Here is an 18,286-nt window from a genome sequence, read left to right on the forward strand (position 1 = left end):
GTGAATTTCAGGGAACAGAAGTGATAGTACTGTTGTGACAATATTCAGAGCATAATGACTTGTACAAATTTTTAATCTGGAAAAGTATAGCAAAAGTCAACACAGGATTTAATTGTTCAACAGAGAAAAATTATAATTTACCATCTGCCATTTTTAAGTACACCTCTTAAATGTATTTGAGCTTTTTCTTTCTTGACACAAAGTTTGAACAATTCAGGTAACTTCATAGATGTAATTTCTCTCCGAGAACTATAACACCATACCAAACAGCATTCTGGTTTAAAAGAAATCGGTGCTATACATTTACATTAGGATATATGTTATCTGGGTTAAACGTTCAATAATTAATACACCTAAAGTCTCCTTATGATGAGATGTTTCTCATGTGTCTCATTACAGATTTAGTTCTGGTACTATGAAAAATGTTAACGTTAAGTCTGGAAAAAGTAACGATGCACGATAGTGATGGATAATATGTACAGGGTAATAATACAATTTCCTTAGGATTGTAGCACAGCAACTTGCATGGGACTTAGATCAGGTTGTTTGGGACCTTATCCCATTCTTTACAGCACAGAAGTCGGTCCTGCTTTGAGCTGGAGTTCAACCAAATGACCAAAAGAGGTCCTTTCCAACCTAAATTACACCATGATTGTAATCTGAAAATTGCAGGTTTCAAGTGGGAACTGTATTGGGAGGAAGAGCTGGAGCACTGTTCTGTTGTGCTTGTGGTTTGCCTGTTAGATGTTATAGCACCAATGCAACAGAACTCTCAGACATAAAAAGCTTTATTTCAGAAATAAGGAGTCTTTCATGCAAAAACAGCATGCACTCTGGAAGCAGCCTGCTGTGCTCTTTCTATTTAAAAATTTACATGCATCTTCATATTGCCACATACACAGATATACACAGGTATTCTACCTAGACAGGACAAAGAACTCAAAGCAGATCTGCAAAACCAAAGACTGCTCAGTGGGCTCCTGAACAGATTCTCAAAGGACAGTGGCAGGAAAACAAAACTCAGGCAGTGGAAAGATAGAAGGAATGATGACAAAGAAGTCATATGGCCTTGATGAGACTAGTATTGGAATACCATATATAGTTTTGGTGACTGTGTTTTTTGTAAGATATGTTGAGTAACTGTAGTAGAGAGTGAATAAAAGATCTACAAAAGGGCTGGCAAGCCTTTTGTACGGCAGAGACTGGCTTTAAAAAGACTGAGAGGTGATATAATCATGGTGTATGTATAGGATAATGAGAATAAAATACAGGATGCTGAATAATGCCTTTATAGTTACACAATCTTCTAAAAATAGCAAAAATGCAGTTCAAACTTCATTTGTTTCCTATTCCAGAATGTTTTCTATAAAACTGAAGGTGAATGCATTCTGAAGAGAAGCAATGGATTTGCTAGCTCTGGATGTTCTCAGAAATATTTTTTCTAGAGAGCTTGATTTCGATATAATTTACTGAGGTCAGTACAGGCTTTTGATGGTTTCTTGTAGTATATGTTAGGTAGCATGACTCAACAGTTCTTTCTGGCATTTGTTTTAATGAATCTTGTCCCTTTCTCCAATGACACAACCTGGTTCACAGATCAAAACACTCCGATGCCAGTTATTGCTCATTGCTATGCAGTCTTTATCAAATAATAATAATAAAAAAATCTAAAGTCTAAATCTAGCATTATGCTAGCTTCTCACATTTGTTATTCATAAGATTGCAAGAGATACAGTTACTATTAAATCAATTCTGTGGTGATCTTGATTCATTTAGAGAAGAAATGTATTCTGTAAATTTTCAGTCTTACATCTCGTCCTGAGAGATGGTCATTTTGTAAACTCACAATGTGCAAATCCCACAGCTGAATTTTTACTCAACGATTTTAATGAACTGCTGAATGTCAGTTCTTGCAGGCAAAAGGGTTTACCTTTCCTAAACAAACACGTGATATTTTATTATCTTCAGGTAATGCTAATGACACTGGAAGGAAATGGGAGAGAATCTTTAATATTGCTATTAGAGAAGCTTGGTAGAACGTGATTCACAGATATTCAGAGCACCTAGTAACTATATTCTAAATGAAACAAATTTACTCAGTCTTTAAGACTAATTTTAATGAAAAAATATGAAACAAAGATCAGATCTGCTGGGAAAATAGGTAACCTTTTAAATTAATGTTCCCTGAGCCACAATTAATTTAGATTTAATAGGACAGTTAATGTATGTTATTTGAATACTGATTATTAAACATTCACAAAGGATTAAAAGTTATGTAATAGATTCATAACTGTGAAATTGATATGGACCTATTGCATAGCCATAATACTCTGCAAATATGTTTGAGTATGTAGTTGCTATTTATTTAATATATATTAACTGTTTTATGAAGTCTAAATTAAATACTTAAATCTCAATTGAAAATGTTTCTGGGAAATACAAAACAGAATGTGGGATATGTTTAATGTGCTGTGTTTATCTAGATAAAATCCCGTTGCTTCAGAAACAACAAAAACTTGAGTAGTCTGTGGGGCCTGCTTGAGTAAAAAGTTTTCAATGGATAGTTTCACTGCTGAAATGCCTATGAAAGTAAGTAGACGTCAGGATGATGAAGTATCCAAAATGCAGGATCCAGAAGTTTTGCTAATGTTGACATCAAAATCCTTTGTTTTCCCAATCTCCTTCCTCCTCAAGAAGCAAACCTATAATGATGTATTAATTGCTGTTTATTATACTTCCTATTGCTTCATTTTTGATGGCTTGTGGTTGCTTAACAGAAGTAAAAGTAATCCTATGGATAAAACGTAGTGATATAAAAGACCGCTACAAGTCTTACTGCAGATTTCTTGGATGTTTTTATTGTAATTGAAGGTGGCACAAAGATCACTTCTCTAATGACAGGAGCGCTAGCTCTGCGACCAGACAAGCATGCTATACCTACTGCTGTGGCTCCACCTGCTGAAAGGTATGGGTTTGAGTTCAGAAGGAGTACCACGGTAAAACACATTGCATCTCCTATCCACTCACTGTTTTTTTTGCATCTCTGCATGGTACTGTGTCTACGTAGCATATAGGGTGTAGATGTATCTTGATTACTTGACAAGAACACAGCCTCTGTTTCAAAGGCAACTTGTACCTCTTGCCACCAACAGGCCTGTAACTCCTGCCTGCTCCATCAGCTGCATCTCAATGTAGGTACACCTCCGAGCCCAGATGTGTGGCTGGGCTGGCACAGTCCTGTAGGACATTGTCTGAGCTACAGTCCCATGTCAGTAATGGTACTCTGAAATCACTTGCCTCCTCTGGCCAGCATAGCCTTTTTTATTCCAACTACCATATGAACCTTTCTCTTTTTTTTTTTTTTTTCTTCAGAGTTTTCTGCCTCAGTTTGAGGCACTTTGCAGGGGAAGAAAAAGAGAATCTCTTGCTTCAGGCACCATTACACAGCCAATAAAGTTGGGACTTTTCTAGAGTTAATGTTCTGTAAAATCTAAGGTGATAAGATTTGGGAACGCAGGAAATTCTTCAAAGTATTCATGTTAAGGAAGTTTAACTTCTGAACCATTTGAATGCTTAAGCATCAGACAGCTTTTCTTTCGTATGCATTGTTCACACAACAGTGCAAATCCCCATCTATCTGGCTAGATATAATCACTACCATCTTGGAATACCATTTCCTTCTTTTCAGCCATAAGCACTGATGTGTTAGTAATGAAGTAGTTCAGCTTGTATTTTCCCTGCTAATTCTACTCCCTCCCCTAAATCTGTGTCTTTGGATCTTACTTACATTATAATATCTTTTAGAGTATTTAATGAAATATGATGAGGAATAGAAGGAAAACTACTTTATTTCCATTTTTATTAGTAGTTATTGCTTAGAAGTCTATTAATGCTGAGTAATGTGCCTAACAGATGCTAATCTTTTCAGAAGGGGTTAAAGTGAGTTACACATTTTAGCAACATTTTCAATGTAAGGTCTTACAAGAACCATATTTACTTCTTCCCCTTTCATGCAGATATATATTTCTATAACTTTTTATTGAAAATTCACATTGGATATATAAAAATCTAAGAGGTTTCAAAGTTACATGAAACGTTTATTTGGAGGCCAAATACTAAAGAAGTGGTGATTGGATTGCATGTCAATAAGAAACCTGGCACAATATATTTTACACATTTCTGTGCGGTGTGCATTGCTTTCAAAAATTTACTAATGAGACTGTATTTCATAGTCAGTCTTCCACCTACAATTATAGACTAGAACAGCAGAGGAGGAATGAGATCCCTGCATGAGTCTGCTGAATCCACATGGTACTTTTTTTCCCTTTTGCTTAAGGCAAAGAAAAATCAAGCATGGAAATCTTCAGGGCCGACTGTTCTTTCTGCAGAAGTGCATCTGGTGATATTTCAGGTTTTAACATACAAAATTTCACTGTCTAATTCTGGCTTAATTTGGGATTTACTGAAAACCAAAACCAGAGACTTCTAAATAAACAACTTAGAGAGCAGTCTCCTTTTAAGCATTTCCAACAAGTTTTCCATAAGAAGTTCACAAACTAAGCCAACTAATGTTTGGGGTTCTGCCAAAGCATTCTTGAAATACTCACGTCTACTTAAAGGAACAACCAGGTAAAGGGAAGTAGTGTTCCTCCTCAGTTTTCCCCACTGAGTCTAAAAACTATAATTTCACCCAGTTATTTCACCCAGTTATACTACTGATACTGAAGATCCTGACCCTTGAATACAGCAGTGCCCAAGTTTGTTGTGTGCAACATGACAAACGTCAGCTATGCATCTGGGAATGCCTGTGTTTGTCACAAACCAACAGCAGAGCTCGGATTAAGTAAGTGAACTGACAGAGGCAGAGATGTAATACTACAACCTACAACTGTAAGATGTAGGTTGTAGATGTATTTATGCAAGATGTACTTGTATAAAGGTGACTCTGTGCCTGCTTGGATTTAGTGGTTAATAGCAAGCCAGTGTGTGCCAGCAGTTATCATCACCTCTGTCTACTTGGAATAGCAAATAACCACAGTATTGCAGACATAGCTAAGAGCAACCAAATGCTTCCTCTTCCTTGGTGATTGCTGTAGCAAACAAAACATATGTCCCAATCCATTAAGGAAAGAGATGAAATGTGGTAGGTAGAAGACTCCAAGGCAGTGAGAACTAGGGGCAGTATGACGGTCCCTTGTGAGGAAAATTAGGGAACAATCATTTTGATGAAGGTGATGATAGCTCAAGAAAAATGTGGAGGGATGTGAAATCTGAACTGATAAAAGCAATGGACAGAAGTAAGCAAAGTAAAGAATCAGAAGGAAAGACAGACAAAAAATCACTTAAGAGCTCCTATTTATCTCTCTACCCTGAGGACACATGAAGGATTTGAAGTGCTGCCAAAACTATCTTTGTTTACACATAAATGCTGATAAGAATTTCCTTCATCCTCCCCTATTTCCCACCCCCTTCCTCCTAATTTCTTGGATACAAAAATTTTGTAATTAGTAAACTAGAATGAACAGAGAAAAAAATAATTTTGAAAATTGAATGTGTTAGTGGTAAATTTTATGAAGGGAAGGAAAACAGCAAAAAAGGACAAAGGATACTCGTTTGCAAACTGGAAACAAAAAACATTTTTAAAAGTTCAAGTCTCACCTCAAGTAAGACATTACCAACACTGGCAGAGGATTGCAGGACTGAGGGAAAGAGAGCTTAGGGTTTTTTTTGTTTGTTTGTTTGTTTTAATCCATTGTTTAAGAAAAAGAAGTATAGACTGCAGAAAGAGAGAGTATTTTTGAGTAGTTGCTACTCCTACTATGTCCTGTAAATTTTGGGTACAGTTTTCCATCTTTTTTGCAGCCATATCACCTACTATAAGATATTGCCTTCCCCTACAGATCTTGTCTTTCTTTAAGGTATATATTCTGGCTTACTTTACTGCTAAGACAGGAGCTTGTGCTCCCTTTGCTAGTGTTCTTGTCTTGTTCCGACACTGGTAATCTGTTAGTTTTTCCCTGAGCTGATTCAACTCCATAACCTGTCAGAAAACAAAAAACAAAAAACAAACAAACAAACAAAAAAAAAAAAAAAAGAGAGAGAGAAAAAAGAGGGTAGGTTAATTGTTGAGTTGAATGGGTCTATTGTACAATCAGATTACTACCACAGGTAGACCAAGAGACAGGGTATATAACCTAAAAAGTAGAACGGTTGTGGGAAATCTAGGAGGAACAGGACTTTCTGGTTTTTGAAGCAGCTGCAGAACATAGTTTCATCCTTATAGCTTTAGACCACCACAACTACAATACAGGTAGTGATCTAATGAATGTGAAAAAAAAAATTACATTTCAAAAGAACAAAAAACAAAACAAACCTTGAAATATGTTAAGTGATTCCTGTGAGACACATGTTTTGGATTAAAAGCTTTTCTGAGTCAACGTAAAAAATACTTTTTCAAATCTTTAGCAGAAAATAGAAGTTGCAGTTTTTGCACAATGGAGGAAAGATAAAGGTAAAAAGCACAAGCCTTCAAGAACAGCCTTTTGCTTAAAGCTTTCAAGCCTTTTGAAAACAGGTGAGGAACAATATAATTTGGAATTAGATTCATTGCAGAAGCAGAGTAACTAAGAGAAGACAACAAAATAAAAATCAACAAATCACTCTGAGGTTTCAATAATACCAGTTTAAACAGAGGCATCGCTTAAGATGGTAGGTGCTTTGCAGCTAGGAAATATAGTTAGAGACCTTAGTAGGGGTGATCTCAGAGAAGTGGTGAGAACAGCAGATTGTTGAGAAATACCGAGGTCAAGAAACATGTGTATCTATAAAATACAAGGAATGAAAGTGGACAGGACATTAATATGAAAAGTAGTGGTGAGAATTTGTCTCTTCAGGATTATGGGAAAATCAAGAGTTAAAATGGTCTGTGACTGCAGTCACCAGAAGAAATAGTTCCTCGTCACCACTTCCGTCATCACCTCTGTGTTATGTGACAATGTTGATCACCTCCCTGATGCAACTGGAGACTAATGTGGTCTAAACAACACATTACCACAAATGCAAGGCAAGGGAGAAGAATAAGTAGCTGCAGAAGAAAAATGGGAATGTTCCCTTCAGTAGCACTGAAGTGCAATCTTGATTAGCAACACTGAAACTGAGGTGATGCTAAGCCAAAAAGCTCTGGTGGTGTCAATGGTTTGAAGTGACATATTCTGCCAGAAGAAGCAGCTCTATGCCCTGTCTCCATGTTGACCTTCACATGTTGTGTTTCAGCCAGCTTTATGTAGCTGTGCTGTGAACCACACTGTGGAACTGACATAGGTGAAGGTAGGAAGAAAGTAGAAAACATGAAGAGCTGCTTAACTCCAGACCAATTCTTGGGCCATGTTTTGATACAGTAAATCCAGATATAAAACTGCTGGTGCCAGATCAAAAATAATGGGGCTCCATGATACAAAGCACTGATCCAACAGAAATTCACTTTCCAGTTTGAATTTGTTTAAAACAAAGCCCCAAACTGAAGAATTGACTTTATACTGCTGAGCTGTATGCTGATCAGATATGTATTTTCTTATGGGTGCCACAATAGCATCATAAGAGCACAGACATTGTCATTTTGTATTTCGTGTCCTGACCTAATTTGGGTCAAGTATAATTGTGACTTCGCATCTCATCCAGATCAGGCTGGTCCTGCTGAGTGACTCTGTGACTAATATTAAAGTTCAAGGAACAATGGTCTCTTTGTACTCTGGTCAACAATTCCATTAAGTGAGACAGGCTCCATTTTGATTTGTCAGAGTCCATAAAACAGAGGAGAGAAAGCATGGTGGTAGGTAAAGAGTATCCACAACACGCCCAAGTAATTTTGATGCTGTTCTTGAAACCTTGGTCCACCTGCCACAATCCACAACTCCAGTAGTCCACCTGTATCTTTTATTAGGTTGCATCTAACACTGGGCTGCAACCTGAGGTGTTCCAGATCATTTCAAGGAAACAGTATGTTAAAGATTTTCTTAGCCTCATTTTGGAAGCTGTTAGTGCCAATACTTAGCACCGAATTTCTGTGTAACAATAGGTATTTTGAAGGGTGTTACTTGCCAGTGCTCTTCCATAAGGATGTGGCTTTGTGAGTTCTTAGTTAGGGACCAACAACTTCCCATGGGTTCTGGAAAGTCTTCCTTAAACTTCTAAAGTAGGTGCTGCCAGTTCTTGTAATTCGATTGCAAGTTAGATGGCAGTTATTTTACTAGTCTCACACATGCTGGAGGCAAAGAACATACTGAGAACTTCTACTGTCATCGGCACAAAGGTGTTTGGGTCTGGCCAGCCTGGCTGCTTAGAAAACTGCAAAAATGACCCAACGACACCCAGAAAAGCAGTCCCAAGAGTATAATGAAAAGACTCATATCTCATATCATAACAGGTAACATGTTTTTGTTTGTTTAACATGTAAGTTTAATGATATTGAAATGACTTTTTCCATCTTCTGGCTCCTTGGCCGTGAAGTGGGAATAACAGTTGCTTGTTTTTACAGGGATGACCTGAGGAGGACAGATGAATTACGAGTGCAAGACGCCATGGCAACAAAGGCCATTTAGCACCTATGCACAGGATGACCCTTTTTCCATGAGGCACGACTGGAAACAGCCCCTTGTGGACAACCGATGATTCAGAGCAGGGGACTGAGAGATGAGGCACACATGCAACCCAACGAGAGGAACGGCGCCCACAGAGCACCACCACGCCCCAGAGTGCTAGGAGGGGGGCACTCCCCCAGACTGGGCGCTGGCAGGAGGAAGGCCCCGACGACAGGCAGTGCCCCCACAGCGGCAGAAGGGTGGCCGGGGGTTCCCCGGGGAGGCACCACGTCTCTCCCCAGTCCCCGGGGCAGCAGCACCTCCCCGCCCCGGCCCCCTCAGCCGGCGAGGCGCAGGCGCGCTGGAGGCCGCCCAGGCGGCGGCGCTTGCGCGGTCAGGCCGAGGCCCGGCGGGGGGCTCCGGCCGCGGGGTTCCGACACCGGCGGAAGGCGGCGCTGCTGCCGCCGCCGCCGCTCGGAGCCCGCCCGGCCCCAACACAAAGACGAGGGCGGGTGCGGCAGCGGCGGCGGCTCCTGCCCGCCCGCGGTCCCCCCCCCAACACTCCCCGGCGCCACATGGCGGCAGCGCCCCCGCGGAGCTAGGCCACGGCGAGCCGCGGCGCCCAGCTCGCTGCTCTCCCCCCGGCTCCTGCGGGAGGAGCGGGGCCCTGAGCGCCCCCGCCATGCTGCCCCCGGGCCGCCGCGCAGCCTGCCGCCCGCCTCGGCCCCACCGCCACCGGCGGCCGGCCCGGCTGCTGGCCGCGCTGCTGCTGCTGCTGCTCCCGGCGGCGCTGGGGGGCGGCGGCGGCGGCGGCACGGCGCTGCCCACGGGCTGTAAGTACGACGGGCGCCCCAAGAGCGCCGGGAAGGCGGCCGTGGCGGCGGGCGGCGGCCCCGTGGAGGTGAAGGTGGTGTGCAGCAACCTGCAGCTCGCCCGGGTGCTGCCTCCCGAGGCGCTGCCCAACCGCACGGTCACGCTGTGAGTACGGGCGGTGGCGGGGGGGGGGGAGGACCGGACCGGGGAGGGGGAAAGGGATCCGTGCTGGGGCTGCCCGGGGACTCCGGCGTCGCTTTATCCCGCGAAGTCGCCTTTAAACTTCTAAAGAGCGCCCTGGTGTATTTCTTTCTGTGTTTTGGACTTTCTCTCAGGGGAAAGCCAGCCTCGGAGTGCCGTGCCGTGAGGTAGCTGTGTCCAGCGGGCGTGAGCCGCTCGGTGCGTGGCAGGCAAGGAGCTTGGCGGTAGCAAATATTGTCACGCAGCCAAAGGGACTTAGTTTGTCTCTTAGGAAAACGTCAGTTTACTTTCAGGTAACAGTAGGCGTGTTGTTTTTACCTGGACTTAATCCTGGCTCGTCCGTTTGAATAACAAGTTCAAACTGGGTGTGCAGCTTACTCCAGAGCAAGAAGTGTATTGCTGCTCGCCTAAAGAGCACGCACATGCAAACGAAGCATTTGCAAGTTGTTTTTTTCTTCTCCCTGAGATGTTCACAGGTCTATGTAGCAAAGAAGATATGTAGCAACACTGAATCTTATCAGTGGATGGCCCAAAAAGTGCAACCTGTGTTCATTTTATTAGGGAGCCACTGCAATTTTGGGGGTGCAACAAAGTAGCATGCAAAGAAGGTTATGAAAAGAAACGCTCTGATGAGGTCTAGCTTAAGATACTTATTATTTGACAGGAAATCACAGGTTTGAAAGATCTAGAGATAATTGGAGTTTATTATACTTCTGTTATGAGAATAACAGTTTGCCTTGTCTTTGTGAACTTTGGCAGCACTGAACACGAAGGAAGGGCTTCTTTGGGAAGTTACAGTGAGATGTATATGCCAGTCCCGTGGACGTGGACCTATGAGAAAGGGGAAAAACAAAAAAGGGAGATGATTGAGGCCAAACTAGTTGTGCTCAGCTTGTCAGTATGCAAGGGCTCAGAGAATATTTCTAAATGACCTGTGAGAAGTGACCAGAAATATTGATGTGTGAAGTTTCTGAAGTAGACAAGAAAGCAAAAGGTGGAAGGTGACAGCTGTTTGATCAACAAACTCATTTTAGTCTTTGTTAGCTGTAAGTGCTTTGCAGATGATTAACTCTTGAGCATATAGTATTCACACAAAAAAAAGATAAAAGTATTTGTTAGTCTGGGTGATATGCTGAAGTTGGCAGTGGGGATCTTTTGATTCAAAAAGTTTGGAGTCACAGCTGTGATTGCAGTGAAAGACAAGCAGATATCAAACACAGCAGCCTTGCTGTGAATGGACCTTTGTTCATAATTGTAGTCACAGAAGAATTTGGAAGAATGGCTCATCTTTCATCTTGATTCTTCATACTCCTTCATTATCTAGAGTGTATCTAGAGCATATCTACATACAGTAATTAGTTGTTTTCACTTTTAACTGGCCTTTGAAGATTATGATAACTTCTGAAACATTTTTTCTCTTAAATTCTCTTAAACTTTTAATAGACTTAGCAAGAACATGCTTTTGCATTGTTTACTCTAGTAAGTATCATAACTATGTTGATACAATCAATGTGAACACATACTTTGAAATTTTACTTAAATATAAGGCAAAGGTTATTAAACCAATACACTTTTCTAAGAGACTGGACACAGTAAGTGTTGTGGTTTGGGATCTTTCAGGTTTGTTCACTTCTGAGGAGTGACTTTCTGTATCATTTTCCTGAATCAGTGTTAACCTGGTTAGAAGATTTTGGTAGTTTATGAGGTGGGTTGCCATGTGCCATTTCACTACCATGTGGATCAGCTGGGTTAATTGTTATGTAATTGTTTGCCAAAATTTCTTGCCTTTTTTTTTTCCCTCCAAGCTGATACTTAGAACTGCAATACTTGGTGGGAAAGGTTGTCTGATTAGAGTCAAACTGCCCTAAGTTATCTTGAATCTTGATTCTTGTGGGATCCTTCTATTAAGATAACTACTAGTTCTATTATAGCTTTTTGGATTAGTGGATTGCTGTAGAGATAAGTAGCTGAAAATAGGTTACTGTTGTGTAGATCAGCTGCACTTTAATTCAGTTAATTTCCTTTTATGTTGACTCTTAATTTGCAGAAAGCAATCTTAAATATAAAGACTTTATAAAAAGTTTTATAATTTATTATGCTTCTGGAAGTGAGCTAGGAAGGACTCAAATTTAGTAATTATATTCTTCTTGGAGATCCTGGTTCCATCTTCATCACTGCTCAAACTCTTATTAGACACTCAGTAGATGAGCTGCTGTGCATTTAGCATGTATATTTCTGTATTTTTCCTCCAGTGAAACATTTTTGAGGATAAAACTCACTAAAAAGTAGGGACAGAAGAAAAATAGTGGAAATAGCTTTTGTAGTTGGTGGTTAACACTGGTGTTGGTAAGTTTGGCAAGGTCACTTAAATCATGAAATGCTTGACGTTTGTTTGCCACAAAAGCTTTCATTGCTTGTAATTTAGGTCTGTACTAGTTACGGTTGGTTAGAATATCTAGTTACAATTCAGGAAGAAATATCCTAACTTGATGTCAATTAATAAAGGACAAAGTAATTTTGCTTTATGTTTGAAGAAGGAAAGCAACCACTGAAGGAAGAACCATAAAGTATGGAGAGGTGTGTACATGAGACTAAGTAGTGTTTAGGATTTAAAGCTGTACTGTAAATTGAGATTCCTTTAGAATCTAATTAGAATTAGCTAGTGCTTTATTGAGCAGTAACTCAAATTCAGTATGGAATTTGACCTCTAGTTATGGTTATAGTTAGTCCCTAAGGAAGGGGCTGAGTATTTTGTAGCCTTATACAATAAAAAATGATTGGGATGCAAATGAAGGGTGGTGTACCTACACTAAAATCCAGAGATGGCTTTGACCTCTGTAGTTTAACTGGCCAGATGAGATGCTTTTGGTGTGAAGATAATATAACTGGGTGAATGTAGCTATGTGCTTTTGTCTACTGTGTTTCTCTAGATACTGAAGTCACTGCCATGATTCACATTTAAGTAAGGAGCACGCTATATTCACATGTACTCATGAGATAAGATAACTATTGCTGTGCTTCCTTTGATGCAAGCTCAAATGATGATCTCATAGCTTGTTCTGTGAAAGAGAATGTGTAATCCCACTGAAGACACGCCAGTGAAGTCATAATCCTTGTTGTTGAGAATTTTGGTTACTGGTTACATATAGGTTATGTTATAGGAATATAAATAAACAGAGGAAAAGCATGGGTGCTCAGTAAAGAAGTGTTACTGAAATAGGAATCTTACTGGTCTGCAACTTTGCTTACCCACATACTCTGATAGGAACATGAGTATCAGTGTTGGCACTTACAAGCATTAAGGTTTACAAGCCAGAACATTAGTCTGGATTTGCGTTCAGAACAGTCCAAAGATATGGCTAATTGGATTGCTGTTGAGAAACATCTTAAAACGTCACACTTTTTGCCCAGCTTCTAAATATAACCATATTGAACTGTATCCATTAAGCATCTGAAAGGTGTATTTTTTTGGCCTTTCGGGTACTTCCAAAGCCTTTCAATTTTTGTAACACAAGTTCTTATACTCCCAGATTTTCAAAGCAAAAGGTCACTCATATCACAAGGAGTCATTCCTATCACGGTGCGTGATGGCATTGTAATTCCATTAATTATGTGTAGTTACATGAGTAATTTTTTCCTACTTGCAGTAAAAGGACTTCCAAGTTTTAAAAATAAATACATTAGTATTATGTAGTGACTTTATATTCAGAATTTTTATACTCCTTTTTTTTTGAGGCATTGTCTAATGCTTTGCTAAACTGTTTTATTTCATTTGCTTTACTTAGTTGGGCATTTCTTTAGTATGTGTTAGAAAAAGATGTTCATAACCCAAAATTGACAAACAGGAAATACAGGCATAGTAAGTGTATTCTGTGGAAATATGGCTCTTTTGGATTATTTTTGAATTAATAATTTGTGTTATTAATTTGAATGGTTCTCTTGACAGCTAATCCCTCTTTTGTTGAAGTATCTGCCAGGGGCTTCTAAATACTCTGTACTAATAACTGATAACATTTTTTTTTTTTTTTTGAAGACACAAAGGGCTAATAACTCCCACGGAAATGTATCTTAACATTTTCTTCAGTTGGTGGGTACATGGACTGTGCAAAAATATTTTCCTCAAGAACATGTGGCAGAACAGAGACAGTACAGTGCTTGAGAACTGTTGTATCCACAGTTGAGTCATTTGCAAGTACTTGTGCATGCCCACCTACCAGTGGCATCCAACCTGTAAAAATCAGTAGTGATGCTTCATTTTCTGTTAGATTTTTATTCTAATAGACCTCTTCAGTATTCAGCTGTTGTTTTGTGTACATATTTGTTGAGAAGATAGCAATCCACGTTCAAAATAAAATTAACATTTTGCTGTATACCATGTTTCAAAACTGATTTATTATTGTGCAGTTGTTATTATTAGACATTGAATATATACAATATACTTTTATGACCACGTATGCCTATATGTTCGTAAGAGCATTGCAAAAAAACAAAGGTCACAATTTGAACAGCTTTTTCATCTAATTTGTAGTATTTTGTTCTGCCTAAATAACTACTGAACTTCAGAAGGCATCATCATGTAATTATGTGCACACTAGGACACCCACTCAGTTTTGCATAGTGTGTTATTGTTTATTATGTAGTAGTAATGTCTTCAACATAGATGGTGGGTTGTAATTGGTAATAATCTTCATGTGAAAATGATTATTATTAATACTGATTTTTTTGAGATTCTTACATAAAAATGTGTTTGAATTGTTTTAGGTGACTTTCAAACAGAGGTCATTGTACTTTTAAATAAATACAAATACATGAAGTACTTAGAAATATGGCTTTTTATCATAAATACAACTGTAGTCAATTGTTACACGTCTGAGGCTCAGAGTTTGAGAGCAACACATTGGTTACTGCTGAGTTTAAAAAGAAAAAAGGACAGGTAAGTTATGCAAAATTCTGCAGAGCAAATTTAAAATTTTGTAATGAGGCCAAATTCAATTTTTTGATTTCTGGAGCAAAAGTATTTATACAGAATTGCCCAGAACCTTTTATTGCCCATGAGGTTATCCATGAAAACAACATCTTTTATATGTTTCATAACCTTTCAGTGAATGTTAGATGTTCATTGTGTTGTGCAGTGTTTAACCTCAAGAAGTGGTATTTTTATCTTAAGGATTAATACTTTTGTATTCTTTTATTGTGGACTTTATTGATCAGTAGTATGCCTGGTTTTGCTGTTTCTGCAAATCTGCAAAACCGTAGAACTTTACATTTGAAAGTTAAATGAATATAAATAGGTGTTGTACTGCATTGTTGAATGAAGAATGAACAACTGCATGTCTTGTTCCTTCTTGCTTGCAGTTTGTTCATGTTTCAAACATTAGTGTTGCAATTTTAAATAAATATGGAGATGTAAGATTCAATTTATTTAGTCTTTATCTTGACTGTTATAGTCTCTATAATTTTAAATCTATACAGTTTAAGTGCTTTCATTGTGCTAATAGTTAATCCGTGGAGATTAAAACCAGTTGAGCATTTCTTCTCATTATTAATAAAATTTATTATTAAATTTTAAATTTAAGAACTTCAGAGAAGATAAGTATGTTTTCATTATATTTTGCTTTCTGTGGTGAAATAATTGACGAATTCAAAAAAATACTAAGTTGTAAAATCAGAGAGAAATCATCTGTTAAATATCTGAAATCTTTAACAGCAAATAAGTGAGAGAAATTTATTTTCACCCTTGGATTTCACTGTGCGGCTGTTTAGCAGTGAAAGCTACCATGTCTTGCTGCTCCTCGAGTGCTGCAGTGGCCATTAATTGCTGTTTCCATGCATTGCCCTGTTGTGGCTCCTCCAGTGATGTCCAGTGCTCAGCGTGGTGCTGCCCTGCAGGTACCCACACAGCCCCAGAGTGAAGGGGAAGGAAGGGCTGTAGGAACAGAGGCAGATAGCTATGGCTGGCAGCTGGGGAGGACCTGAGGTGGCAGGACAGGGGGAGTTCATTGGGATGGATTTGCTCATTATGGAGATGGAAAATCAGAAAGGCTTCGGAGGGAAAGAAAGTAGAATAAGTTAATGTTCTGAAGTGGAGGGTACAACTGGTTAGTGAAAGTGAGCAAGAATTTTGGGAAATTTAGCAGATACAGAGGAAATCTGGGTAGGATTAGTAACAGGTTGCCAGTAGGATGTGGATCATACAGCAGCATCTCACAAAACTCTTATGGTATTGTCCTCATGATGTATTTCCATCTGAGGAGATGAATGTAGACTTTTTCTGTTAGAAAAGAAAGCTCATGAGTTAACACTTGTTTTTAAAGAACAGGTTTTACCATGAAACCTAGCATCAGGCAGGTTTTGTAAGTTGTGCTGATTTCTAAATCGTCCTGTAAGATATCTGGAGGATCTTAGCCCATCTAATAATACCTCAGTCTTGTTTTAGGGTGACAGCCTCACCTGTTGACAGGCATTTACGTGAACCCTCAAAACTGTGCCGATGGTCATGTTAAAGCTGCCTGCTTCTGCGAGCTGGCATTCCAGCTCCATGCTGCAGACTGGGGGGTCCCTTTCCTGCTCCTCTCCCTGCTTTTGGCCTGGGGATGGTGTGGTGTGAGGGAGAGGAGAGCGGGATCTCCTTGCTGCTAGCAGGCAGTGACACCCCCATTCAGCTGCCTCTCGGGCACAGGCCGGGCCGCGCTGGGGTCTTCCTCACTGCTGTGCTGTGTGTCCAGCTCCATGTGGAGTCAGTTCGGGGAGCTAAACTATCCAAAAGCTGCCGACTTCTGCAGCATTAGGATATAAATTTTTGTGGAAATGTGTCTTCGTGTGTTAGGAGTTGACAGGAAGTACTTGCTAACGTGTCTAGACAAATCATGTCTAGACAAAGCACTTTCTTATCAGGTAATATGTGCGCGCTGGAAATATAAATACATGACTGTGGGCTTGACGGCATGGGCTATAATTACTGCTTCTGCGATAGGGCGTACAGAACATATTGCCTGTAACAGCTTAAGCTGGTTAAGGGTCTGGCTAGACTTGTGTGTCTGCAGTATTTCCCATGAAGTGAGCTCTTCTCGTGCATGTTTTTGTGGAGCTTGGAAGTGTAGGGTATGCTTGCACTAAACTGCAAGGGAGAATCCTAAAAAGTGTATAGCTGCTGGGTAAGAAGTGGAAAAGCTAGGAAAAGGGAGAGGAATAAGACAAGAGGCCACAGAAAAAGCCAGTCATCTCTTAAACTGATGCAGTTGCTACAGATACGGGGAGGGGAGGAGAGAATTTGGAGGAAACTGGGAACATTGTGGTCACAAGGGTTAGGTTGCCAGTACTTTTGGTTAGCTTTAGGACTGGAAATGTGGAGTGTTTGGAAAAAAAATAGATGTCACTGTGTTCTCTTGACTTTTCCATCTTATCCTAGGTTGAAAAACTGAAGTACTAGAAAGAGAGGTTTGGTTGTTAAGCTTATAATTTCACAAGCATTTCTCTTCATGGTAGTGTGATTTTCAGCAATATTGTTTCTCATTATTGCATTCTGCTTTGTCCCTCATTGCTTCCTTTTCCCAATATCTCTTTCATTTAGCATTTTTGATTAGAAAATTAATTGAGGTAGTCCAGTGATGGGCACTGTATTTCATTGGAAATCAAGAATAATGCCCTTAAAGATGATAAAGACTGTGGCAGCACACTGAGTATCAGGAAAAAGTCTTGAATAGCATTGCAGAAAATGAGCATCATTCCTTTTGTAAATTAATGATACAGGGATTGTGCAGAAAAAAAAAATAATTGGTCTGTCATTACATTGTATAAAGTTAGTATGTTTCTGGTTTTAAAAAAAAAGGAAAGATAGATACAGGTGTAATTCAGTAACCTCATTAGTTTAGTTTACAATGTTAATATTGCCTAATGTGCATAATAGTGAGATAGAACAGATCTTTTTACCTGTTACAAACTTGTATTTTTGGAATACAAAAACATTTGGAAATGTTACATTGCTAAATTTCCTCATATTTTTATATATTGGAAAATGCTCTCTCCTTTAGTAAAGGCTTTAGAAAGATTCACCATTCTATTTCTGTATAATAGTTTGTAGAATGTTTTCATTTCAGGGATTACTTTTAAGCAAGTACTGTTCAAGTTCTGCTCAGTGTATTACTTAATGTTTCTTTACCTTTGACACCAGTAATTCGCTAGAAGGCAAAGTACTAACTGTGCAAAATTCAGTTTTTATGTCCTTATTAAATCATAGTTTCTACAAGATAAACTTTGATAAATATATTTATTTTTGCACATCCACTGCTTTCAGCAGAAAGCATTTTTCTTGGTTGTACCGATGGTTATTTTAGTCCATTTTTTGCTGGTGGTCACTTTTCCTAGTCCTTAAGAATATACAGCCATCACCGTGAAATGATCAGATCTATTTTCTGCTTCCTAGCTCACTGCTGAGCTCTCCTAAATTTTGTTCTGGAAGCTACTTAAGTGTTCAGCTACAAGTTACTGTCTCCCAGTCTTGATACTTCTTGGAGGCTATTTTGACTATTTTGTAATAGCGTTAATGGATGTTAATGTGTAATTTAGTAATACCCCATTAAAGGGATTCATTTGTGAAGTTTGGAGATGTATTCTAAATTCCTGATTAGTTGACTTCTGTCATAATAATGGTTGTTTTATTGCTGACAAGCCAAAATTGTTTTACAGCACAAAACCTT

The 18,286-nt window shown here is 39.4% G+C and overlaps 2 protein-coding genes across 2 annotated transcripts in view; one reads left to right on the forward strand and one right to left on the reverse strand.

Moving 5' to 3' along the window:
* The window catches only part of LOC311209270 (cytosolic beta-glucosidase-like), a gene marked incomplete at both ends in the record, with an annotated part of 38,621 nt that extends 30,323 nt beyond the window's left edge, over positions 1–8,298 (reverse strand). Inside the window, 2 exon segments of the mRNA XM_084286534.1 lie at positions 5,937–6,040; positions 8,280–8,298. Coding sequence (XP_084142660.1) covers positions 5,937–6,040; positions 8,280–8,298 — 123 coding nt within the window.
* An 845-nt stretch (positions 8,299–9,143) lies between these two features.
* Positions 9,144–18,286, forward strand: part of ADGRA3 (adhesion G protein-coupled receptor A3) — a 53,131-nt gene continuing 43,988 nt past the window's right edge. Inside the window, exon 1 of the mRNA XM_084286779.1 lies at positions 9,144–9,554. Within this exon, the coding sequence (XP_084142905.1) occupies positions 9,259–9,554 (296 nt within the window). The 5' untranslated portion in view covers positions 9,144–9,258. The remainder of the gene's footprint in view (positions 9,555–18,286) is intronic.

The sequence above is a fragment of the Netta rufina genome (assembly GCF_964035555.1).
Source record: "Netta rufina genome assembly, chromosome: 4".
NCBI classification, from domain to species: domain Eukaryota; kingdom Metazoa; phylum Chordata; class Aves; order Anseriformes; family Anatidae; genus Netta; species Netta rufina.